The sequence below is a fragment of the Corylus avellana genome, chromosome ca2 (genome assembly GCF_901000735.1).
Source record: "Corylus avellana chromosome ca2, CavTom2PMs-1.0".
Taxonomy (NCBI): domain Eukaryota; kingdom Viridiplantae; phylum Streptophyta; class Magnoliopsida; order Fagales; family Betulaceae; genus Corylus; species Corylus avellana.
In genome coordinates this window covers 28,788,982-28,814,828 of record NC_081542.1, presented here as the reverse complement: position 1 = coordinate 28,814,828, position 25,847 = coordinate 28,788,982, and the positions used below count along the sequence as shown (strand labels likewise).

The 25,847-nt window shown below is 35.1% G+C and overlaps 1 protein-coding gene across 1 annotated transcript; it reads left to right on the top strand.

The window, feature by feature from the left end:
• The first annotated feature begins 4,358 nt into the window (after window positions 1-4,358).
• Window positions 4,359-23,414, top strand: LOC132168745 (uncharacterized). The gene is made up of 19 exons (XM_059579777.1): window positions 4,359-4,688; window positions 8,743-8,846; window positions 10,610-10,696; window positions 10,779-10,854; window positions 10,938-11,012; window positions 11,202-11,255; window positions 12,320-12,379; window positions 12,773-12,889; window positions 14,143-14,237; window positions 14,338-14,540; window positions 15,422-15,519; window positions 15,789-15,892; window positions 15,976-16,141; window positions 16,287-16,409; window positions 16,823-16,905; window positions 18,464-18,605; window positions 20,008-20,037; window positions 21,114-21,184; window positions 22,318-23,414. Exons 1-19 carry the CDS (start codon window positions 4,650-4,652, stop codon window positions 22,937-22,939), a joined length of 2,349 nt encoding a protein of 782 aa, XP_059435760.1. The 5' UTR covers window positions 4,359-4,649; the 3' UTR covers window positions 22,940-23,414.
• The last annotated feature ends 2,433 nt before the right edge of the window (window positions 23,415-25,847 follow it).

The window sequence follows — 25,847 nt, the reverse complement described above, 5'->3', positions numbered from 1 at the left end:
TTTTTTTTAAAAAAAAAAAAAATTACAAAGTCAAATTTATTACTGTTGGTGTCAGATTACACTGTAGCTAGAACAGTACCGTTCCAGCTAGTGCGGGGCTTCCCCTTGCCAAACATAGCTCTTCTTCACTCAGATCTAAGCAGATCTTCAGTCCAACTACAGTCTACAGTCTTTGCCAGACTGGTGCTCTCTTCCATGTCCTCTAGCAACCCACCACAGGACCACATCTTGGTACTTGCTAGGGACCAAACCAAAATATTTGTTTAGGGGGCTAGATAAAAATTCTAAAATAAAAAATAAAAAAATATTTTTCTAACAATTGATTTATAACTAAGTATCTATATCAAAACAGGCTCTATGTAGATTATAAAATATATATTTTAGTACATAAAATATATATATATATATATATATCATGAAAAAAAAATATTAATTTTGACACTAAATTCTTTTCCTACATAGCATATGAGATAGTAGAGAGGATGATTACAACATCAAAGAAATATATCTATCTCAAAAAATTCTTAAAAAATTTAGGCTTTGTTTTGTTTTGACGTAAAATATTTTCCGTCAGAAAATGTTTTTCTACTAAAAACATTTTCTTAAAAAATGATTTCCTGTAAAACATTTGTTGATGTTTGGCGCGTACGGAAAATTATTTATTTTTTTTATATATTTTCATTCAATCATATAAAATTTTAAATTACGAAAATGTCCTGACTAGGACCCGGAAGTGACTTGGCTAGGTCCCGCGATTCCTAACCGGGTCCGTGAAATGAATTACGCTATTAATAGCATATAAGCAAAAAATAGGTTACATTCGTGAAATTAGTGTTCATGAACAAATAAAAATAAGGGTTAAATACTTTTTTGTTTTCTAGGGTTTTAAGACTTTATTTTTTTCCTCGCATGAGATACTTGTGGTTTTCATAAAGACCAAGATGGTACCTCCGTTAAAATTTTGCCAAAAACTTAACAGAATGCCACGTCATCACGTTTCAGTTAATTAATTTTTTTAAAAATATTTTTTAATAAAATTAAAAAATTATATTTTTCTTTTTTTTTAGAAAAAAAGAAAAAGAAAAAGAAAAAGAAAAAAACAAGAAAAAAATTCTGGGGGTGGCTTTTGGGGGTAGCTGGCCACCCCCATCTGATCAGAGTATAGGCTTGAATGCCTGAGCCGTCCATGTACCGGTAATCTTGTGGAACACCCACATCGTCAAACAAGAACATGAAGGTGTTGAGACTTTCTGGATGGTAGGAGAGGAAGTCAAGAACCCTCCGATACTCCTGGATGTTCGTCTTCGGGTTGGGTTTGAAAGCATGGATCACATCTGGAAATTTCATTGGATCGCGGACGAAGAAGATGGGGAAATTGTTTCTCACAAGATCCCAATTAACCCCTTTGGCCAGATGGGGGCGGGCCAAGCCACCCCATGGCCAAATGGCTAAAAAGGGCAGCCAAGGGTGGCCATAATTTTTTTTATTTAATATAATTTCTAATTTTATTAAAAAATAAATTACTTAATTGATGTGTTGACAATATTTGATTTGTGCTAACGTGGTGTTCCGTTAAGTTTTGGATGAAATTTTAACAAAAATACCATCTTAATTTTTATGACAACCACAAGTATGTGATAAAAATAAAACCCTAAGGGAGAAAAAAAATAAAGTCTTAAAACCCTAGGGGACAAAAAAATATTTAACCCTAAAAATAATTACAAAATATATGCTAAACCTTAAACAACTTTGAGAGAAAACCTATAGAATATAGTGAATCAAAGAAAAGTACTAAAAAAAAAAAAGGAATGAAACTCTAACCATGATTTTGCACATAAGGAACAAAAACAAATGATTATGATTTTATAGTTTATTTGTATTAGAAAAAATGATTACGTGGTTTATCAGTTAATGTTCAAATCTGAATTTTGCTGGAGAGAATATTTAACGTAAATAATTTCATGGGGGCTTAAACGAATTAAAAAATATTATTTTTTCTTTTTTGCATGTTGGTAGGCAACTACTGATTATATGGATAAAAAGTTTCTCAATCTTTGTTTTCAATAATAACAACAAAGCAAACAGAACCTAAGAAAACACTGACATGATAATCTCACACATATTAATTATTATTTTTTTGTCAAAATCTTGATATGATTTTTTGTCTACATTTGGGACACTGTTTGAGCCGACAACCCATGGGAGACCATACTCGTGTCCATAGAGTCAATTTTACTTTGATCATAAAAATTGTTTTTCATTATTCAATATTTTCCCCTTACCATTTACTCAAAAATGAAATATATATATATATATATATATATATATATATATCAAAATATAGTTTACATCAAAACAAAAAAAACATTACCAATACCACACCTATTTTTTTGACATGTCCACATATGGGAAGAGAGATGGGGGATTCGAACTAGTACTTCCGCTTAATTAGGCGTGGTCCACAGCCGATTGAGTTAACCATTGAGAACAATACCACACTTTACACATGTTGCATTTTAAGTAGTTTACAATTTTGTTTTTTATAAGTGGTTGGTATTGTACGTCATATAAAACACGATAGGCTAATCAATGTGACATAAATGTGATAAATGAGTATAAAAAGTAATATTATACAAGCAGTAATTTTTCTTTAATTATAAAGCATTCTTTCATTAAATACTTGATAAGACTTTAGGTGAGGTTGCTTAAAACTGCTTAATACCCTAAAAGTAAAAGCCCCATTTGGGCCAACATTCTTTGAGGACTATCTTAAAAGAGGAGTTTCTTTCGAAAGATGGGTGATTTAAAGTTTTGATCATAAAAATTGTTTTTCATTATTCAATATTTTCTGCTTATATCATTTACTCAAAATGACAAAAAAAAAAAAATAAAAAAAATAATAATAATAATAAAAAACAAATAAGGCTTTACTAATAAGTAGTTTACACTTTTTTTTTAAAAAATGGTTGTTGTTGTAAGGGTGTGTTTGACATTGGGATTTTATAAACAAAAAGTATGATTTTAAACCAAGACGTAAAAAATGAATTGTTTGGGATTCCTTTTTTTAGAAATTGCGATTTGAAAAGCAAAAAAAAAAGTTTTCAAAGTGCATGTAAGGAGTGTTTTTTTGAAAACGCACAATTTTTAAAGGCTAAACTGCTACTTTAAAGGCCAAACCACAATTTTGTCAAATGTTTAACTGCATTTTTAAAAATTACTTTTTCAAATTGCACATTTTTAAATCGTACTTTTTGAAATCGTAAACGGTAAACCCAAACAGATCTTAAGTCACATAAAAGACATATGTCAAATAGTGTGACATAAATATGATAAATAAGTGTAAAGTGTCAAACTGTAATTTTTCTATAATCATAAAATTTTGTTTCATTAAATACTTGATAAGACTGCTTAAAACTGCTAAGATGCCCTAAAGCCCCTTTTGGACCAACATTCTTTGAGTACTATCTTATAGTACTCAAAAGAGGAGTGTCTTTCTAAAGATAAGGTGATTTAGGCCTTGTTTGTTAAACCCCTTGGCACTGTTCATTCTCCACCACACTATTCATTTCATTTTTTTCAAAAAAAAATATTTTCACTTTTATATCAAATCATTCACTTTTTATATCACATCATTTACTTTTTATTACTATTCAAATAAAAACATCACTACAAAACAAAATTTTTTACTTTCCAATACCACTTTTTGATTTTTCCATACCAATCATTATTTATTTTTTTTATTCTTTTTATCCATAAACAGTGCCATAGAAAATGAACAGTGTTTGGAGGTTTAACAAACACCCCCTTAAAGTTTTTGCCCTAAGCCTAGGATTTAACAGAGGCTGATGACATCATTACACTCCCACAGTAGTCTTGTCTTGCTGGTTTGCATGAATCTCCCCAAAGAATCATCATATGTGTTGGTTCCAGTCATTGTTGCTCTTGGCATGTGCCTTTGGGGGGCCCCCTTCCTTGCCTGTCCAATCAATTTTTGCCACGTGTCATTAAAAAAAGTTATATCACAACTACTAAAATACACATCTTTTTCTCATGCTTATTTAGTATGAATTATTAACTTTTTGAAGTAAAAAAAAAATAATAATAATTTTGGAGACACATTAAATGCCCTAAAAAGCATGTGGACAACAAACCTCCAACATTAAAGGGAGAAGGGAACTAAACCTATGAAAATTTTGGTTCCATAGCCAGTGGCTGGCTATCAAACATCATTATCATTATCATTATCAAAAATACAAATATTAATTTATAAAACAAATATATTTAATAATTTATTTCTTATATATGTAAAAAATAATGCTACCAAATATATATATTTATTTACCATAACATTTTCGGCCCAATACTCTTCTCCCTATTCATTTCCAAATACTGTCGTCCCTCCCGCGATTGCAGGCGTTTTGGTTTCTCTCTCTTTCTCTCCCTTTCGCCCAGCGCCGTGGATTCGATCCAATCCGATACCCAGTTTGTTCTAATCCGCTTGGTTCAGATTCTAGGGTTTCGTTACGGTCGGCAATCGGTGAATCTGAGATTGATTCGAGGATTGGCGAGGCGGCTGCGCTAGGGTTCCTGAGGCCCTTAGATCTGCGTCTCGTCCGGTGCGTGGAGGAGATTTCTTTGTAGAACGCAAAATGTTTTGGCGTATGGCGGGGCTGTCCACTGCGTCTCCTGTGAGTTCTTCAATCGCGGTTTTGGGTTTTTGTTTCGTCGATTCAATATGTATTCGCAAAATGCATGTTAGACTGAACGAGATATTGGGAATTGTGTGGATTCTGCTAATTTCTGTTTGGTTTCTTATAGAATGTAGGATAAGACGAAGGAGTTGGATTTGTGAATTTTAGTTTATTCGTTGTTTTGGACCCAGAAAACAATGCCCACTTCACAAGTATTTAGTTGTCCGTTCCCTAATCTGAGAATACAATGGTCATGGAGGATTAGATCAGAAGAACTTCCATTGTTTTTGTTTCCCCAAGTCCCTATGTTTCCCCGGCACTTAATTAGGGATTCATTGGGTCAATTTTTTGTTAGAGTTTTGAACTGAATGATTATGTATTATAGTTTTAGTTAGAAGTAAGTTGAATTGACGGTCTGGATGTGATGGACTGATTATTATTACTTTTTTTATAAGTAATTCAATATTATTAGAAAGCACAAAGGTGCACAAGCAAAGTACAAAAGGAATATACAAGAGCAACACCCATTTAGGGAGAAAATTAGAAAAATGAGTCCCATAAATTCTAGAAAATTAGAAAAATGAGAACTATTGCTAGTAACCATCCAACCATAAAGGGTTTTTAAAAATATTTCTTTTAAATCTACCACCGTTCTCTCACAATCTTCAAAATTTTGGGGATTGTGTTATCTTCAAATACACCACATCATGCAAAAGGGGCCATCCTCCGGACTTCTGAATGACGGTGATTGCCAAACTGGCCTCTCTAACTAGCCAATAACTCCACCATCTGTTGGGGGCATTATCCACTCTATCTCTATTCTGAAATGACGAAAAACCGACACCACAAGTCTCTAGGTACTTTGCAGTAGAGCAGGAGATGATCGATGGATTCCTCGCTCTTGTTGCACATGCAATACTAGTCCATCACTATGATGTCTCTTTCTTAGATTATCCAAGGTCAAGTTCCTCCCTGAAGTTGCTGTACCAAAAAAGGAAGCCACTTTTGGAGATTCCTTATTTCTCTAAATGCTTTTCCAAGGGACTAGCGGGAGGCCAAGAGCATAATAGAAACATCTGACCTCAAATGTATGCCTTTTGGATGGGGTCCAACAAACTCTCTTCTATCTACCTCTATTAAGCCAAATAGAGTACAAGAGATTGAAGAACAAAGTGACTAAATCCATCTCCCAATCATGTTCGAATGAGATGAAAGTAATATTTCACTGATAGGTGTCATACGAAAACAACATATGGTTTGCCACTCAGGCCTCTTTAAATCGAGCAATACAGAACAACAGCAGGAAAGCTTCCTTCAAGGTCTGATCCCCATACGTGCCAGTAATGAATCTTAGGCTTGTTTCCTACTTCAAATCTCACACATCTAGAGAAATCCCCCATCTCCTCCTAATGCTTTTTCACACCTCCATCCTGCAGGACCCATAAAACGCATTGGAGCATAGTTTTGGGAGAAGAGTATGAATCTAGGTGTAATGGATGTGGTTTTAAATTTGAGGAGATTCTGACCTAGTTCTGCTTGGTAGACAAAGTGCTCTTTGCTATAATTAGAAGGGGCTATAAATGGATGGGTTGTATAATGGCAAATTCCATGACACACTATTACGGATACCATACAAAACCATTGGGACAGATATTGTAATATGTCACTTCTTGAAATTCTATGATACAATATGGTAGGATTACATTCATTAGTTAATTAGTTTACATATATTCGAATATTTTGTTATATTGCCAATTTTTATTTTAAAAGTGAATGGTAGGCACTAAAAGGCATTAAATATTCAAATGGTAAAATTAATTTAGAAGCTATTTATAACAAAAGGATGCATGGCACTTGCTCCATGTTTTAACATACACAGAAATCTGAAATTTTGAAGGTTCTTAAGTCCTAACTTTCCAAAAGAGGGTTCTTTGATGTGAGTTCCTTCTACAGTGTCTTGGCTTGTAATGATGTCATTCTCTTCCCTTGAAAGACTGTTTGGCGGACTAAATTTCCTTTGAGGGTGGCTTTCTTGCCTGGATGGCGGCCCTACAAAAGATCCTTATCATGGAAAATCTTAGGAAACAACATGTCATTGTGATTGATAGGTGTTGTATGTGTAAGAGGAATGTAGAGTCCCTGGACCATCTCCTTCTCCATTGTGAGGTTGCTTGTGCCTTGTGGAGTCTCTTTTTCAGTTGCTTTGGGCTGTCTTGGGTTATGCCTAGCCATGTAGTTGACTTGTTCGCTTGTTGGTGGATTTCTGGTAGTACTAGGAGTGCAGCTATGTGGAAGATTGTACTTTTTTGCCTTTTGTGGTATCTTTGGAGGAAAATGAATAATAAAAGTTTTGAGGATCGTGAAAGAACGTTGGAGGAGTTGGAATCTTTTTTCTTCAATTCTCTTTATTTTTGTACAACAGCTTTTGTTTATTCTTTGGTGTTTAGTTATCATGATTTTTTTTTTCCTAGCTAGTTAGTTGTTTTCTCTTGTATACTTCAGTGCACCTTACGCTTTTAATGATATTTTAATTACTTATAATTTTTTTCTTCCAAAACATTGGATCCTCTACGTCACATTAACCCCCTTTTCTATCTTTTTAAGAAAATTCAAATTTACTCCTGAACATATCCATGTCATACCAAGTCCTATTCAAGTTGTACGTATCATATTTGGAATTTTTTTTACCAATATGCGTCCTATATGTATTTCCACCATATGCTTGCATGTCTATATTGGGTACTTATCACATCTGGTTATAGCAGTTCCTTTGATGTATCCATGCTTCCTAGTTGGGAATTGATACTTATATTTGTGCCACAAAGAAAGCACAAAAGCAACAAAATAGAATTGTGGACTGTGCCCCAATAACTGAAATAAAAGAATAGAACCATGATCTGGGTGACTATTATATGTGTTGATGGACTTTTAGTATCAGTTTCTTCGTTTGTGTTCGCTTACTTGATGGATCAGCATTGAGTTTCTATATTTATTGTTTTGTTATAGATCAGTAGAGTTTTGCATGGGTTAGGATCTTATGAGGCCTTTTTAGGATTATGTTCTTTGATGCATTTATTTTGCAAACAATATAGTGTTACTTGATGATATTTTAAGTTGGAACTACCAATTTTCTCAAAAAAAAAAAAAAAAAAAAAAGGTTGGAACTACCAATGGGTACAATATGATATAGGAGTCTTTGGTAAAGCAGGATAAGTGTATTCTGTTTGCAATTTTGGCCAAACTAGAAATGGTGATGACTTCAGCAGAACATTAATGGCAAAGAGATCTAGAGATATCTTGATATGCGTAGGTCTAAAAATTTTGCTTGTTTGAGAGAGAGACCACTCAGAGTGATTATCTTCATTGCATTGGAATGGTAATCCTCAAGGGAGGGGAGGCTGTGTAGGATTCTACCATAAAGTAGGGTGAATGAAGTGGTGGTGTGTGTCCAGAATTGTGTCATAGGATCCCTATAGGGCAGGTATCATCCCTTCACACGAGTATCTGCATAACCATGCTGATGTCAATTGACCTGTCATGTAGATAGCATATAAGCATTCCCCTGCATACTGATATAAGTTGGTGTTTTTGCCCCATGAGAATGGGAAAAGCCTGAATTGATATTATTTTACCTACAACACTCTTCTTTTCAGTAAGTCAGGTAAATGATTTGAGGTGTTTAAGTTTGTTCAGATTGTACCAATTGGATAGCTGTTAGCTGAAGTGCCTGCTGCTTATGTGGCTTTACTTGTTGTCAGGTGCTGCTTGTACGATTAATATGCAGCCAGTTTGTGTGTCAGATCATGTCAAATTCTATGTGCACCATGCTTATTAGGGTTGGCAATTTTGTGACATGAACTTCTGTTTGAACCTAGGAGCAGATTAGGGGGTACCATTTGCTATGCCTCTCTTGGAGGGCTGGACTGATTTCCTGAATCACCTTTGCTTGTTACGAATTTTCTGTTTAGAAATTTTACTTGGCCTTCCTTATATTATTTGTGAATGCTTTAGTTAATTACAATTCTTTGTTCTTGATGTATGCTTATTGCAGGTGGAGACACTTTTGGATAAGGAAACTTTTACGTTGGAGGAGCTTCTTGATGAGGATGAAATTATTCAAGAATGCAAAGCTCTTAATGGCCGCCTTATCAATTTGTAATGCTCTTTCTATTTCCATAGTTCCCATATCTTTTACTTTCAAGCTGTTCTGTCTGTCAATAATGATTGAATGTACAAACATAATATTAATGCTCACTTTGTGTCATTGGGAGAAGGTTTTTTGCAGGACATTGTAGGATTGGACATTAGGTTTTGATATTTTGACTGTGGCATTTCAACTATGATTTTCCCTTTTGCGAACTGTTTTAAATTTCTGTAGCAGTAACAGTAAGAAATGAGTTATTATATACAAAACATTCATAATACTGTTGCCAGTCTAACACATTTTGGGAGCAGTTTGGTCTTTTTGTGTGGATAATCAAACGTGAAACATCAAATTAAGTATAGGATAAGAAGTTGAAATTTCATCAGTGGTCCAAAAAGTGCATATAGGATAATATTCACCTTGGTGCTTATACCCTATGATTTTTAAAAAAATTCTTGTGACTTGTAAACCAACAGGAAAAAGAGCAGAAATGTGAGGAGAAATGTAACCTTATTACAGGGGAATTAATTTGAAAAACATTAGTGAATTGTACATGAAACTTGAGAATGGAGCACAAACCAAGGAATAGCTTTCCTTTCTTCATATAGTCATTATTTGCCGTGATGGTTTGAATTAATAGTTTACAAGTGGAAGAAGATAATCATTTTGTAAAGTTAAATGTGTTTGAAGAAAATATTTTAGACCAATTAGCTATACGACCAATTAGAATTTTTTTTTTTTTTTTTTTTTAACTTATAAAAAAAAAAAAAAAAATTCATTGTAATGTTTATTTCCTTTCTGTGAGAAGCCTGACTTATACCCTTAGCAACTGTGCTGTTGCATTTTGCACCATGGACAGAATTTCTGTGTCATGGTTAAAGCTGTTGGAGGGCTGTGCCATCACTTGTTCACATTTTTTATCAATAGCTTATTTTCATTTGAAATTCCTGTCAAACTTAGTTTTAACATATGAGAGATGATGGATACGTGGTTAGATATTAGGGTGAGAGAGGAAGGTGGGAAATTCTGCTTTCTATCATCATGATTCTGGTTTTGGGTGCAATTTTTTCATTTAGTACTAGTGCCAAAATAACTTTGCTGCTTCCATTAAAGAGGAGTCCAATTAAGTCATTTTCATCTATTGATTATAATGATGACCCCTCATGTGTGCACAACTACTTAATATATTTTAAGTGGATCTTGTTTATTAACCAATTGGATATGGATTGATATCTTGAAAGCCAAACCTTTATTGTACTATTTATTCCCCCTTCAGTTCGAAAAAATAATGAAGGATGCTACTTACAGAACATTCTAAGCATTTTTCCTGTGGCTGCATTTGTTCCTATAACCAAACATCATGTCAAAGTTTGAATATCTGTACTTTGATTGGATTTTTGTTAATTGCTACATTTTTTTTTTGTGCAAATGTAAATCTTGAGTTTCATCTGGTTGTTATAGTGATGTTTTTATTATTTTATTTTGGATAAGTAATCGCAAAATTCATTAAAAAGCACAAAGGTGTAACCCAAGTATTCAGAGAATATACACAAAAGAAGCCTAGCTAGCAGCGGAATGTTGTTTTTAATGTCACCACTACCTTGTAGTGTGGGAAAGATCAGTTCAGTTTTACATGCTGTTTTTGCCATTTTCTTTTTTGGAAGTATGGTTCAATGGCTACATATTTGGCCCAGTGTTGTAGTTGCAATATGATTATCTGCCTTTTAGTAAATGAATATTAGATGTGTGCTTATTAGTTGTCTTTTTCTTGCAGTTTGCGAGAAAAAGTTCAGGTTGAGCAGCTTATTCGATATATTGTGGAAGAAGCTCCTGAGGATGCTGAAAAGAGGCGAACTTTCAAGTAGGTTGCTTTTGTTGCCTAGATGCTTCTATAAACCTGGATGAATCTTGTAATTGATATTCTCAAATTATCGCGTTCACAGGTTTCCTTTTATTGCCTGCGAGATTTTTACTTGTGAAGTTGATATAATACTTAAAACACTGGTTGAGGATGAGGAGGTGAGATTTTAATTATTCAAGCTGTTGCTCTCTTTGGAATCTTTCTTCTATAACTGATTTCTTTTGGTCATTGCTTGTGGCAGTTGATGAACTTGTTATTTTCCTTTTTGGAACCGGAACACCCCCATAGCACACTATTGGCTGGATACTTTAGCAAGGTAGTTCTTTGTTGAACTTCTAGAATCTGGTTTATTTTCTACTTTTGTGGGATGGTTCTTTTGTCGATGTGAACTTGTGGTATCATCCATTCTATTTGAGCTCCTCCCTTTGCTTCATTTTATTTTTTGTGTTAAAAGGAATTATCAATAACATATTACATGGGGCCATCTGTGAATTCTTGTTTCTAGGTTGTCATATGCCTCTTGTTGCGGAAGATAGTTCCTTTTATGCGTTATGTTCAAGTAAGTCTCTTCTTTCTTCCCATTTGATTGAAATATTCTCTTTAGTTATGCTTTAAAGATGATTGTTGTGAACTGGCAAGTGCTTTTCATTAATGTATATATCTGTCATTTTTGCACTTTGATAGAAATACTAATAAAAAAAATTTAGCATCAAATTCTTTGGTAACATACAGGATGTAATTTCAACTTCCAAGAAAGGCCTCTTGGTAGCATACAAAATCTCTGAAGGGGTAGTCCTGGTCTTTTGAGCGACTGATAAAGGTGTTACTTTCAGTCGGTTCTATTGTAGAGTCGATGTTAACACACCTCTGTTTGTGTTTGCTCCCCCTCTTTTTTCCCTAAGCAAAAAAAAAAAGGTGGTGGTTGGGGGGCTTAGTTGATTAACTGTAGCCCATTCCATATTTGCTTATGCATTAGAGATTAAGAGCATGTTTGGGATTGCATTGGAAAATAGAGCTTTTTAGAAAAAGCTTAATTTTTAAGCTTTTCTCAAAAGTGGGGTTTTACCATTTTTAGAGTGAAAAAGTCAAATAAGTGCTTTTGAAATTTTTTACCAAACATGTCAGCTTTTTCTTTAATACATCTTTTAGGTACTAAAAATACTTTTTAAGTTACCTAACGCAATCCCAAACAGGCCCTAAGGGGATAGTTGATTGACTCTACCTGCAAGTGGAGTTGGTCATACCTCCTATCCCCTGTCAACCAACTGTGTTGAAAATTTATGAACAACGGTTTTCTGGGTCTCACCAACTTTGAAGGAAGTTTTATGATCTGGACCCTCCCCCCTCCTCCTTTCTACATTTCTGCCCTTAAAATGTGATGATCTATATTTATGGTAGGGGTTGAGCTTTTATGAAATCATAAATGTAAAGAAGTTGTTCTTAACTGGCGTAGTTGTACACCTGGGATAATGATTAATAATCATACTTCTTTATTCAGCTTTAGATAGCTTTTCTGAACTATTGGGTTTTTAATTGTGATAAGCTGCTGCACTGTCCATAAGTTTACTTCTTTCATGCTTTCTCTCAATATTTAAATATCACTGGCCTCTTGTGTCCATCCAGGCTCACCAGGATGTTGTCAAGAAGCTGGTTGACCTGATTGGAATAACATCTATCATGGAGGTTAGTTGCTAGATCACCTTTATATATTGCTTCTGGTATTAAACTCCTTGCTCATGTTTTTATTCATATTAATTTGCATGTATATGCTATCTGCAGTCTGTGTGCATGCATGTTCTTGTGGTCTATCAAGTATTACATGGATTTATAGGCTTATGATGTTTTATTGTTTGTATGACTAGAATTAGTGTTTACTGGTATTTTGATGTTTGTATTTGGAGTTGGGTTTGCCTCTTCTTATCATTTTATGTTAAACGAGTTTTTGGTGTTTTGAACTTTTGACCCCATCCACTACTAAAAGAAAATCCATCAGCTGTTAAAGTTTTAGTGTACTTTGGATTGACTAGACTACATTTTTTAGAGTGGTTTATTAGAACGTATTTCCTTGTTGAGCAGGTTTTAATACGTCTGATTGGCGCTGATGAACATATGTATACGAACTATATGGAAGCAATGCAGTGGATAGAAGAGACAGATGTGCTAGAGATGATTGTGGACAAGTTTAGTTCTTCAGTAAGTAATATTAATTGTATTGAACCTGTCAATTCTAGTGATTGTGTCTCGGTACTCGATTGATCTCTTCTTTCCTGGTTTTAATTCTGCTCTAGTGTGTACTGTTACTTTATACATTTTATTCTGTATTCGTCTTTCTGTTCTCTTTAGTTTTCTACGCTCTGACATCCTGCTTAAACATTTTGGTTAACGGAGTAGCCTTTTTCTTCTTCCTGAATTTAAAGAATTTCTGGCAATTACATAGCAATTTACCTCTGGATTGCCTTTGGACTTAAACCATTGGGTAGCTCATCTCCAGCTCTATTTCACCCTTTCATTTCGTATATATATGTCATACACTGTAGCGTACTTTTCTTGTTTAAGTGGTTTGGTGTCATAAACTTCTTATTTTGATAAACTTGTACATAGGAACTGTGGTGAAATAGGACTTTTTGTTATTCCTTAGCTTTTTTTTGGATAAACTAGTTCCACTAGGACCAGGACTATATTAGCAAGCGACAGAATTTAAGGATCAAACTAAGCTAAGGACCATAAAGGTCCATTAGCCAAGCAAGTCTCATATTCTAATAAAATATGACCCTTGGTCCTCAACTGTGGCTATCCTTACTGAAATTACCATAATACCATCTTTAGAAACTTAAAGAGAAGAAATATAATGTGATAAACTATCGTGTACACTCTAGAAAGCCAGCCTTGGTGTCATGGGACTCAACTTTATTTTTTGGTTAGATTTTCTAACCATGCTATTGCACAGCAAGCATAACTTGGATTCTTAAAGTTCTACGATGGAATGCAGATGTGATACGGCAAATCTGAAAATAGGATTGTAATATGTCATGGATATGTCTGTAGGATATAATAGTTCTTAAAAATTTGATGAAAATTTGGTATGACACATGTTTACAAGCATGTGCTTGTGTACATGTACCTTTGTATTCTGCAAGCCTTCTTGTCTCCAAATTTTGTTTGTTATTACCTGCTGATCAGTAATTACACTACCGTAAACATGTTTAAGAACTGAAATCTGGTTTTTCTAAGGTGAATTACCATCATTTATCTTTGCCCACAAATATACAGAACTGAGGTAGGATTATCTGGTCGTTAGTTATTTGGTATCATGCCAGCATATTCTGCTGCTGTTATGCTGTATTGCTTTTCTTGGTCATAAGATCATTTGTGTGATGAGTATGATCTATTGGTATATGAAATGTGGATTGATTTTAAAGAAATATCTATGGACATGGTTTTTACAGGACTCGCCTGAAGTTCATGTTAATGCAGCAGAAACACTATGTGCTATCACACGATTTGCTCCACCTGGGCTTTCTGCTAAAATTTCCAGCCCAAGGTAGCATTTAATTTCTCTCATGTGGGGTAGAAATATGCATATAATTATACTATGGCTCTTCAATTATTTGTCTAAAGTTTAATTGTTTTTATGTTTGCAGTTTTATAGGAAGATTATTTCGTCATGCTTTGGAAGATTCACGGCCAAAGTCTGTTTTGGTCAACTCATTGTCAGTATGCATATCTTTGTTAGACCCTAAGAGGCTAACCTTGGGAGTATATCATACATACAACCGCCAAATAACTCAGGGACCTACAGTGACTGCTAATCCTGAGACAGTTGAAGGCATGTTGGAAAGCCTAAGTAAGGTTCCTCCCTTAATGTTGGTGTTTGATTTTTTAGTTAATTTAACACTTACTTTCCATGTTCTACCCTTTTTTTTTTTTTTTTTCTCTGGGATTTCTTCCAAAACTTACGAGTACCTTTTTCCTTAAATGTCCATCAGCCAAATGCTTTGGCCTTTCCCATTTGCTTTATTTCTCCTAAAAGTGCTGCTTGAGTGACGTTTTTAATTTCACTTTCATAAGGGTGGGAGATTGGGGAGGATGCGCTCCTAGAATGAGAGCAAAGTGTGTTAGGATCGGAGAGGTTTGTGGAAGAAGTATTAGGAGTTGGGGGCTGTTTTTGTTAGGATGTCTTAGGAGATGGTAGGATTTGTTCTTGACATCATGTGTGGTGTGGAAATAAGGCCTTAAAAGAGGTTTGCCTGAATCATATGTTTTAGCTAGCATGAGATGAGGATTCTTCAGGTACCCTCATATTTGGGGAGAAGGGGAGTGTTTATTTTGTTGGGGGGGAGGGGGGGTTGTTGCTTTTGTTGTCCTGCTTTTATGCAAGCCTTTCAGAATTGGGATTACTCAAAAGTTCTATATATATATTTTAGATGCCCTGGAAGTTGGGTTCATAAGTTTCATACATTTTGGAGACTGGCCCCACAAGAATCCATATTAGGATTAATGCCTGCAATGCAGAGACTAATGATGGAGGATGATGCTGCTGAATCGATGGGCATAATAATGTTGAACATAAAGGAATTAAATTATTAAGGGATTCAGGTGTAAGGAGCTATTTCTTTAACGTCTTCATGGTGAGTCGGGAGTGGAAAATGTTGTCTGTTTAAACAGTTGTGTAAGTGCTTTTTTATCAAAAGACATAACAAATATTAATCAGATTTTATCCTGCAGGTGATTTACTCAAGCTTTTGAATATTTCGTCTTTGGAGAATGTCCTGTTAACTACTTATGGCAAGTTACAACCACCTCTTGGAAAACATCGCTTAAAGGTATTGTTTATATGAGTGTTTGAGATCCTATCTGATTTAGTATAAGCATTGAATATTTTATTGTCTTTCCTCTGTAGCATGGACTATTGCTGATTTGTTATCATCTTTTCTTTGTTCCTTGAGCCTGATTTTTTATCATCATAATTTGTTTGTATGTTTTTACTAACATATTAGCCAAACCCATTTTATGTATTTGCTTACATTCACAAGTGCGGATTAGCCATATTTGCAACTTTATGCTGATTATTGCTCATCATGGAATTTTTCAGATTGTGGAATTCATCTCGGTTTTGGTGACAGTTGGTAGCGAAGCTGCTGAGAAGGAATTAATTCGCCTTGGAGCTGTACAAAGAATTTTAGACTTGTTCTTTGAGTAAGTTAAAAAATGAAAGACAAAATCTGTTATCTAGTAAGGGTGACAGGACTCAACCCTTATTCCTCTGTTTGCTTTTGAAGGTACCCCTACAATAACTTCGTGCATCATCACATAGAGAGCATACTACTGTCGTGTTTGGAGAGCAAGAATGCTCCTCTAATTGAACATCTTCTACATGAGTGTAATCTTGTTGGGAGAATTCTTGAAGCTGAAAATAATTACAAATTGGCAACTGATTCGAACAAGGTAGTGGTCCAGTCTGTAAATGATTAATATCTACATGCCAGGACAGATCTTTGTTCTTTTTTCTGTTCTCTTAAACATAAATATATGTTGCTGCAGATGTGGAAAACAGTATTTGACATTATATTTGTTCAATTCTTTTCTGCAGCCAACTGTCCCTGCTGAGGGTAGATCGCCACCAAGGATAGGGAATATTGGGCACTTAACGCGTATATCTAACAAACTTGTTCAATTGGGGAATGGCAACAGCGAGATTCAGGCACATTTGCAGGTGTACTCCTATGTCTCCAATAGTCGTCTTTGTTGTTGTATTTATCCTATCAATTTGTGCCTTTTCCTTTATACAAGTTACATTTTAACTTCATACTATTAATTTTCATTATGTTATCTCTTTGACCTATAAAACATTTTATTAAATTCTGTAATTTTGCTTTTTCCAATTATGTTCGAGTGAGATCTATAGTTGAGATATAAGTTTTCATAGGCTTTGTATCAAAAGTATTTGACAGTAATTATCTTTTCTTCTTTTGGTTCTATTATACACGTCCACTTTTTACTGCATTTAGTTATTTGTTTGTGGGGTAGTTATCAAAAAGTAATATGAAAGTGATGCCGCAAAATTTTATCCCCCTCTATCGTTTTCATCTTTGGAACTCATTTTTAGAGTGGTTTTTCTTCTGACAGGAAAATAGTGAATGGACGGATTGGCATACAAATGTTCTATCAACACGGAATGCTGTGGAAAATGTCTTTCAGTGGGCCTGTGGGTATGTTTTCTTCATTTTAAACGTCTTGCATTTGCAGTTTGAAGTACTTTCATTGAGGCACAAGTAAATGGAACTAAAATTTTCTTGTTCAAAACTGGCAAGATTTATCTTCTAGGAAATCACTATTGCATTTGACACCACCCCGTGCCTACTTTAGAAAATAGGTCATCTCCAATCAGTGGCATTGCAATTAGCAGTCCAGCTTCTTGAGAACCATAAACCCCTGACCCCCAATCTTACCATCCAAACTGTAGTATGTGCCAATGAATTTAACCCAAATCAAATGCCGGTAAGTAATGGCGGAGATATGGAGGGTCGCCTCTGCCTGCCCGTACAAAATTTTGATTTTGATATATATATATATATTTTCTACATGTTCATGTTTTAGTGTTTTTAAGCCTTAGCCCATTTCTTCTTCCTCCTAGCCCCTACTCTTCCTCTTAGCCCCTACTTCCTGTCTTCTGCTCACGCCCATAACAAATCAACTATTATTGATAGTTGAGAGCTGGCGGTTGAACCTGCAAAAAGAAGAAGAAAAGGAGATGCAGCTTGTGAAATGAAAGAAGATACACCTGCTGCCCGTTTGCAGGAAAAAAAAAACTCGATACGTATGTTGTTTGCTGATTCTTTTCAACACTTGTAAATAATTATGGGTGCAATTGCGAATAGTCTGCACTTGGAGATGCAATACTTTTTTTGGGATGTTTAGAATAAAGAACATATTCATATCGGTTTTTGGGTAACCCATATTAAAATATTATATTATTTTATATTAATTAATTATTAGGCTTGCCCCTACATTAGCAATATCCCATCTCCGTCACTGGCTGTAAGAGCAGGGTGGAGGGTGAGATCTTGTGGGCAAGACCCACTGTATGCATGTTTAGTATATCTGTAGAAAATAACATTTTTGTATGCGTTTGGTGCCTTTTCCCGTTATGCATCACTGCTAGTTATATGGAGCTGAACTGAATGAAGAAGTTATGAAATATCATAATGAGATTGGATTATTACTTATAAAAAAAAAGCAATGAAATATCTTAATGACAATTTTCTATCCGATCTAGTTTGTTGCTTTGACATACAATCAACAATGGTATGTCAGAACCACTAATGCTTGCAAAAGGCTATGTTTTAGTTTTATTTTGACTGTCTTCAATTTTAGTAGATAGTTTCAGGTTATTAAATATAGTTTAGTTGTTTTATGCCTCACAATTTGGGCTGTTTTTGAGGCAATACTGCTTTACTAGCAAGTAGGGATGTCAATGAGGTACGTAGGGGCGACTTACACTTTTAATAAAACTTGATTATTACTTATCAAAAAAAAAGATGAGGTAAGCCAGGCATGAGTCAGACCGTCAGAGCCACAAATAACCAATTTATCTGTAAATATTTCATGCTTATCCTATCAACCCTTGAGACTCTGGTGATAAATAAAATTTGAGAAATTGAGCTGGCCTTGATCATATCTATTTTAATGACGTGATTGCATTTTACTCTCTCTCTCTCTTTTTTCCTCATTTTGTCATCTTAAAATGACTTTAATTATTTTTTACAGGCGGCCAACAGCACTGCATGATCGGACTAGGGATAGTGATGATGACGATTATCAAGACAGAGACTATGATGTGGCAGCCCTAGCAAATAACTTAAGCCAGGCTTTTCGATATGGCATTTACAGTAATGATGATATTGATGAGGTGCCTTTTAAAACTTTCACATAGCATCAATTGAGTTCTTAGTAATCTTTGTGAATAAGAGACAAATATTTTAAGTGGATGTATGAAAGGGAGATCATGAAGTTTTTATGGTAATTGTACTTAAAGAAAGGGGGGAAGGGTGTCAGTTACCTTACTGGCAGACCAAAGTCATGTTACCATACTGGCAAGGACTAGATCAAGTTTTCAAGATAGGATGCATGAGGCATGAGGCATGAGGCATTAGTCTAATAATACGAGCATACCTCAAGGCCCACCTCATTAGCTTTAAACCTTTGCCCCAGGAAAGAAATTGTTTTTTTGATGAATTATAAAGTTTGAAGAACTTACTTTGTTTTCTTGGATAGTAAGGCGCTGAATGATTCTGCAAAATCATCTTTTCTTACTCAGCTTTTTTATTTTTTTATTTGCCAGATACAAAGGACTGCAAGACTCGTATTTTAATCATGTTAGTAAAAATTTAACCCCAAAATGCTCCCAAGCAACTGTAATAAATAAATACAGAATCAAGATAGATCTTTTCTTTAATTCATTTGTTCATTGTGATGCTCCAGTTGGGAATCATTGATATGAACATTTTTCTATTTGAGCTGTTTCTTGTCTTCTCCTTATACATATAGGAAAAGTCACTTTAGGTTCCCAAGACTATATAATGAACTTGATAATCTTGGAGAACCTGAAACCCTGGCTTGCAGTCTTTTTCTTTACTTAAATGGATTTTACCCTGATGACTGGGCTTAAATGAGCCTCTTCTATTATGGGATGGGTACATTAATCTTTGTTCATAGTTGCTCTACAATATTTATTGATTACAATGATGGTGTCAACTGTTATTTTTCTGATGTGGCAATTCATTGAGTATTGCGCTTGCAATCTTTTGAACTTGTTGCCTCACCTAAGAAAACTACTGCCACCTGCTTTAGTCAGCATTAAGTTGGTAATCTCAGAGAATATGTCTAAACATGGATGTGATGGACCCATCATGATCTTTTGTCATTTTACTATTTTTGTTTTTTTTTTTTTTTGGTTTGATAAGTTGCACACCCTTGAGATACTTTCTTCTTGATTCTATCTTACTACTATAAATGCAAACAATTAAAAATTGATCTCGTTGGAGTGTCATTCAATTTAACTATATTCAACAATTAAATCACTTGCTTTTGATTATGCTGTTTTGTTTACTTCTATTCTCATATAATCATAGAAAGGCCAGTTGCCCAACTAAGTGCTACTTTACATTTATCTTAATTTAGTTTTTTTAACTCAGTCCTGTTATTGATACTACTATAACCATGTCTACTGTGATTACTTCTGAGTCCAATTACTATTCATTTGTTAGATAAATGTTCATTTACTTATATAACTTCGTGTTAATACTTTTCAGGCTCATGGCTCACTTGAACGAGATGATGAGGTATGGGATACATTATGAACTTATTGTATTGGTATGAGTGGGAGGTTGATCTTCGGAATACAATTAGCAGGGGTTAACTTTCTGAATCCATATAGCAATCCATGTGTATCCCATTGAATATAAAGTCATGGTGGTTATTCATGCTGGTTTTCTGTTGAATACTATGTTTTTTCATTAGCCTAGTCCCTACTTTGGAAATTATCTTAGGTATGAAGTTGGCCTATGAGTATCTCCCGCAACTTGGGTTTTCAGCCATGGAGCTTGATTTAGGCAGAAAAGTACATTAAGAAAGCATTTTGCCTAAACTTAACTTTGATGAGGCTGAGGCTGAAGACCACTCTTGATGTTACTAGTTTGAATCTCTCCTTACCCCTCTCCTTGGGTAAAAAATTACTTTTATAAAGAAAAAGTTGATATAGGAAGAAATCTTTTTAGTAACTATGTTTAATGTGTTGGTTGTTCATGGTGGATTTTTCTGTTGCGTACTATTTTTTTTTCCACTAGCCTAGCATCTACTTTGGAAATGATCTTAGGTCTAAACAAGGGATCATCTTTTGGTGGCCAATGAGTATCTCCCGCTACTTGAGTTTTCAGCCATGAAGTTTGATGTAGCCAGAAAAGTACATGAATAAAAGAATTTTAGCCTAAAAGTTGATATAGGAAGATTAATCTTGTTAGTAATTATGAATTGCTAAACACTGCCAAAAGAGGCCATTCTCTTTCACTTTTGTTAGATTGCTTGCATTGCAGTTCAATTTGGAAATCATTATTGGTAATTCATCCCTCTAAGTGGTGATTCTCTCCAGTACGGAGTCATCAAAATAAAATAGTGATTGCTATCTTTTATTCATTTTCTTCTCCAAAGTGATCTACAATAATGATTGATATATTAGAAGGAAAAAAAAAACATAAGAGCTTGATGCATGGCTTGCATGGTTTTGATCATGTCTCACTTACACAAATACATGCACATGTCATATATAGCAACTGTTGTCATTTTCTGATAGCAGGCTGTTTTAGTATTAAACAGAAGCTTTATGAATAATGGAGAAGTTTCTTTCATGGATACTTGTCAGGATGTCTACTTTGATGATGAATCTGCTGAAGTTGTCTTATCTTCTCTGCGACTGGGAGATGACCAGGAAAGGTAGGCACAAGGTCTTCTTTGGCCTTTTTTTCCTGTCAATCCTTTAGTAGAACTCAATCAATTCCACTCTATTTTTTTTTTTTTTTCATTTCTTAATTAATTAATTTATTTTTAAATAATAAGTTAGCTCCTACTCCTGCAAAAGTTCAACATATGTTTTGTCAGAATATTCTTACAAGAAGGTGCGGAAAGTTTAATAAAAAGTGTTGTGTTTTGAGTTGCTTGTTTGTATGTGAGAAAAGTGTATTTTTCAAACTGAAACAGAAAACACTTGAGAATAAGTTAGCCAACATGGCCTTTGTTTTTATGTGAAGGGGTAGGGAGTTGGAAAATAGACTTCTGTGTAGTTTAATAGGCAATAACAATGAAGTCAGTAGTACAGAACAATAGTCAGTTCTAGTTGGTTGCTGATCCAACCATTATTTTTGATTAAATTTATCTTTCTGTGTAAAGAATGAAAAGGTACCGCATTTTGTGCCTGGAACTTGAGGAAAAAGTGCGTGCTTAATAGAGAATGCGTTTTACTTTTAGTATTAAAAAGGTGCTTTCCCTCTGGTTTGCTCTACATTTTAAGGATGCCTAGGAGCGCTTTTGAAAACACTGCTAGAACTTACCTTTTATGGGCTTTTGTTGAATTTTATGAGGTCTTCACCAGCCCAAGTCTATATGTAAAGAGCAATTAGCTGTTTGGAACAACCAATGTGCACCTGCTAATTAGAATGGGAGAAGTGCAGCATGAATTTCGGCTTATATTATAATTGGCTAGGGGAGCTAGTTTTTGAATTTTCTGGAAGAAAATATGCCTGCTTGCTGGCTATTACGATTTTCTGCTCACGTGCTCGTTGAATAATGCAGTAGGTTAATGCTCATAAAGCTCTTAGTGATGCTTTTTGGCTTAGTTCTCTTGGGCGGCCCTGTAATACAGGGCAGGGATAAACTTCTAAATACTTTGGTAGGTGTTAAATAGTGTTTTTACTATGTTGCTTTCTTTGGTTTACCAGAAAAAAGATTGGTGTTTTTTGCCGTGCTACCATGTTGCATATTCTGTTTATAAACTATTTGTTCAGATTCTGTCCGTATACACTCCCAGTTGCTTGACTAGTTGTTGCTGCATTTTGCCTTGGTGTGTACAGCGGCTCACTTTTTACAAACTCCAACTGGTTTGCTTTTGAGGATGACAGAGTTGCCAATGAACGCTCAACTGGCTCACTGGCTTCTCCATCCCCTAATACTGAGGGAGGCGATGTTGTTAATGGTGGTGGTGATGATAATGTTATTGTTGGTGAAGATGATGAGTTGATTGACACGGCAACATCTTCACCAGAGGCTGGAGAAAAGTCAGAAGACACTACAGATCTCTTGTCTAACAACTCAAGAGAAACAGGACAGACTGAAACCGATAAACCACCCGAATGGGTTGAATGGAGGGAGACTTCAGATTCTGGTGACCCATCTGATGTTCTACCCAATGGTGAGATTCAAGTTGGATTAGATGAAGTTAGCAAGCCAGATGCAGCTGAACCTTCATCATCCACTGAGGAATTGGAAAAGAATGATGAAACCGCTTCTGGACAAGTGCTGGCGTCAACAGATAAGAATCCGAGTTCCGAGCCTTCCAAGCAGCCCGAATCAGGCGATGGGAATGAAAATATAGGCCCGACCACTTCTGATGATGATGTGGTGATTGCTGAAGGAACCAAACGTGCTCCTGAGGCGGAAGATGACAAAAAAGGAGTTAATGAAACAGGGAACTAATGTAAATTATGAAGAACCTGTTTGATTGGGCTAACGCATATGTTGCAACATTGATCAGGTGGGAAGGTGAATTCTAGAGATTGGGTAGGTTTCTGTAACTTTAGAGCCATCTGTACACATCATGAATGGGGACGTGTTGTTAAATAGGCTGACGATTCTTGACCCCCACGCATGAAAAATTGCTCTCTCTCTCTCTCTCTCTCGTTCTCTCTCTTTCTCTCCCGTCTCTCTCTCTCTCTCTCTCTCAACATTGAGAAAAATGGAAAAAGGCAGGTTTTGATTTTGGAAACTTTTCTAGCAGGGGAGTTGTTTAGTAAATTATTTACCTTTTGCTTACGTGATACAGAAACTAAATGTCACGTGTTGCATGGATTTTTAGCACAAGTCACAAGAATCTGCATATATTGTACCATTGTCCTTTCCTCCAAGAATATCAAGCTTTATATTATTGGAAATGAATTCACGTTAATGTCTTCGTTATCTTTAGCCAGACAAGAGCTTCATAATAATATTCTACAGTTTAGTTTCTTGGAAGTTGTAATATGATGATGTTTTTGCGTATGAGCATCCACCTCTGTAGCCTGCGGGCATGGTTCACGTAGTGAGGTCCCTGGTAATGACAATATTTCTCCATTAACTCTTTTTTTCTTCTTTTTTAATTTAATTTCCGCCCATTTATGCTTTCTATATTTTTGTTAATCCCGTCTTATCCTTGTGTTATCTACAGTTAGGAGAGTAATTAGATCTTGCTATCTTCATAGTCAAAGGAGGGAACACTTGCTATGAAGAGGCAGAGAGAGTAGTCGAAGAATGAGAGGGATAGGGGTTGAGTGGGTGGGGGAGGGGCATGTGGTTGGGTGGTGGGTGGATTACATACTTGACCTTCAAAGCAAGGAAAAAGAGAGATATAAAAATACAAGAAGAAAAAAAGATGTGAGGGTAGGAGGTTCGGGTAGGAGAGAGGAAATGCTCTACCCTCTTCCGCAAGGAGTGGGGGAAGAATAAAAAGGGGGGAGGAAGAATTCTATCGAGTAGTTAGGCCTTCACGAAGCGGTAAAAGGGGGAGCTCTTTCTAGAAAACTCTTTAACATACTCTCTGAAAAAGAAAAAAAAAAAAAAAAGAACTCTAAATATGATAATATATCAACTTATATCTCTTTGCACGACCATCTCTATTTTGATTAGATGTAGCTACACGACAACCTCTTATTTGGTTGAGGTGGTTGCACGGTCACTTCTATCTTAATTAGAGGTAGATGTAGCTACACGACAACCTCTTATTTGGTTGAGGTGGTTGCACGGTCACTTCTATCTTAATTAGAGGTAATTGCACAACAACCCCTCCTATTTGGTTGAGGTGGTTGAACGGCCATCTCTAACTGGGGTAGAGTTGTTGTATGACAATTCCTATCTAGTTGGAGTGGCCGCACGACCATCTCTAACAAAGATAGAGATGAATGATTATTTCTATTTATTTTTTTCCTAAGCACTCCTATTTAGTTGAAGTGGTTGGTGACAGTAGAATCACTTTACTTGTACTCTTTTAAATTATTTGTGTTTTATCTTTTGAAATGTGTTTTGTGTTTTACAAACTATTTTTTGTATTTCAAAATATGAATCATTTATTAAATATTTTAAGTTTTTTTTTTTTTTTAGAAAAAAAAAAAAATAGTTTTGAAAACTTTAACAAATATAACATGGATTTTTCTGTGCCCTAAGTAGGTGTCGCTGCCATTGAAGGAGTTGTTCGAGACTCTTTTGGTGTCAGCGGGGTTGATGCAATACATATGGCAGATGTGGTGGCTTATGCAAGGTGAAACTAAATTATAACGTCAACGAAAAAGGCAAAAAACTGTAAAATTGGTTCCTATAGTTTGAGGTTTTGACAAAAAGCTCTCGAGTTTAAAAAGTGACTAAATACTTGTTGGGGCAAGGAAAAAACAAAACACAAATAGATCATCATTAAAAAAGTTAATAGAATTTGTTAGCGAGTCAGATATGCACGGATACCAATTATATTGTGACACGTGTTACCAAAAAAAATTAGAAACAAACATTAAAAATAAAAACAAAAAATAAAAGAAAAAAGAAAAAAGAAAAATGAATCGGAGCCACCTCCCTTGGCCAAATAGGCAATTGGGTGGTTCGGCCACCCCAAATGACAAAAAAAAAAAAAAAAAAAATTGAGATGGTGGCCAAATCACCCCCAAATGACAATGATTTATTTATCGCTTTTGAGAGCGTTTAGTCATTTTTTAAACTCTTCGAGCTATTTGTCACGACCTCAAACGATAAGGAGCAATCAAAATTGTTGATCAACGAAGAAACATCACCATTTTTTTTTTCTCGATAAAATACCAAGGTGGTGAATTATTGAATCATTCCATAATGACTATTCTTGACTTGTCAAGAGGCGCATATAATTGTGTAACAAATTTTGTATAAGCTTATGTCCCTATTCAAAAGACATAACTTGCACCAAAGGTTAGTTAATAAGAATACTATCATTTTTACAAAAGCCACAGTTCTTAAAAAACTCTCTTTGAACAAGAAGCGTTTTTTTTTTTTTCCTTTAATGAACAAATCAATAAACAAACTAAAATATCTTTGTTTCAATGGATTTACGCCATCAATAGAGAGATTACTAGAGGCTTAATCCTAATAAATTATTCATGTATTTAACTTACAAATAATAAAATTCATAGACTGTCAACGGCTAGGAAATAAATGAGAGAACTTATGGCGGTGGGGGTGGTGGTGGTGTTAATTATCCCCATGGTATTCATAGTGCAAGCTAATGATCACCTTAGCCCTTGCTCACTCTGTACCTCTTCACTACCTGTCCGTCTTCTTCATCGATCTCGTCCATTTGATAATAGTACTCGCTCATTGTATCATTGCCTTGAAA

Coding starts and splice junctions, on each gene's coding strand:
- LOC132168745 (XM_059579777.1), top strand. CDS start 4,650: ATGTTTTGGCGTATGGCGGGGCTGTCCACTGCGTCTCCT. Junction 16,410..16,822: donor AGATTCAGGCACATTTGCAG/GTGTACTCCTAT, acceptor TTCTTCTGACAG/GAAAATAGTGAATGGACGGA. Junction 20,038..21,113: donor CACTTGAACGAGATGATGAG/GTATGGGATACA, acceptor GATACTTGTCAG/GATGTCTACTTTGATGATGA.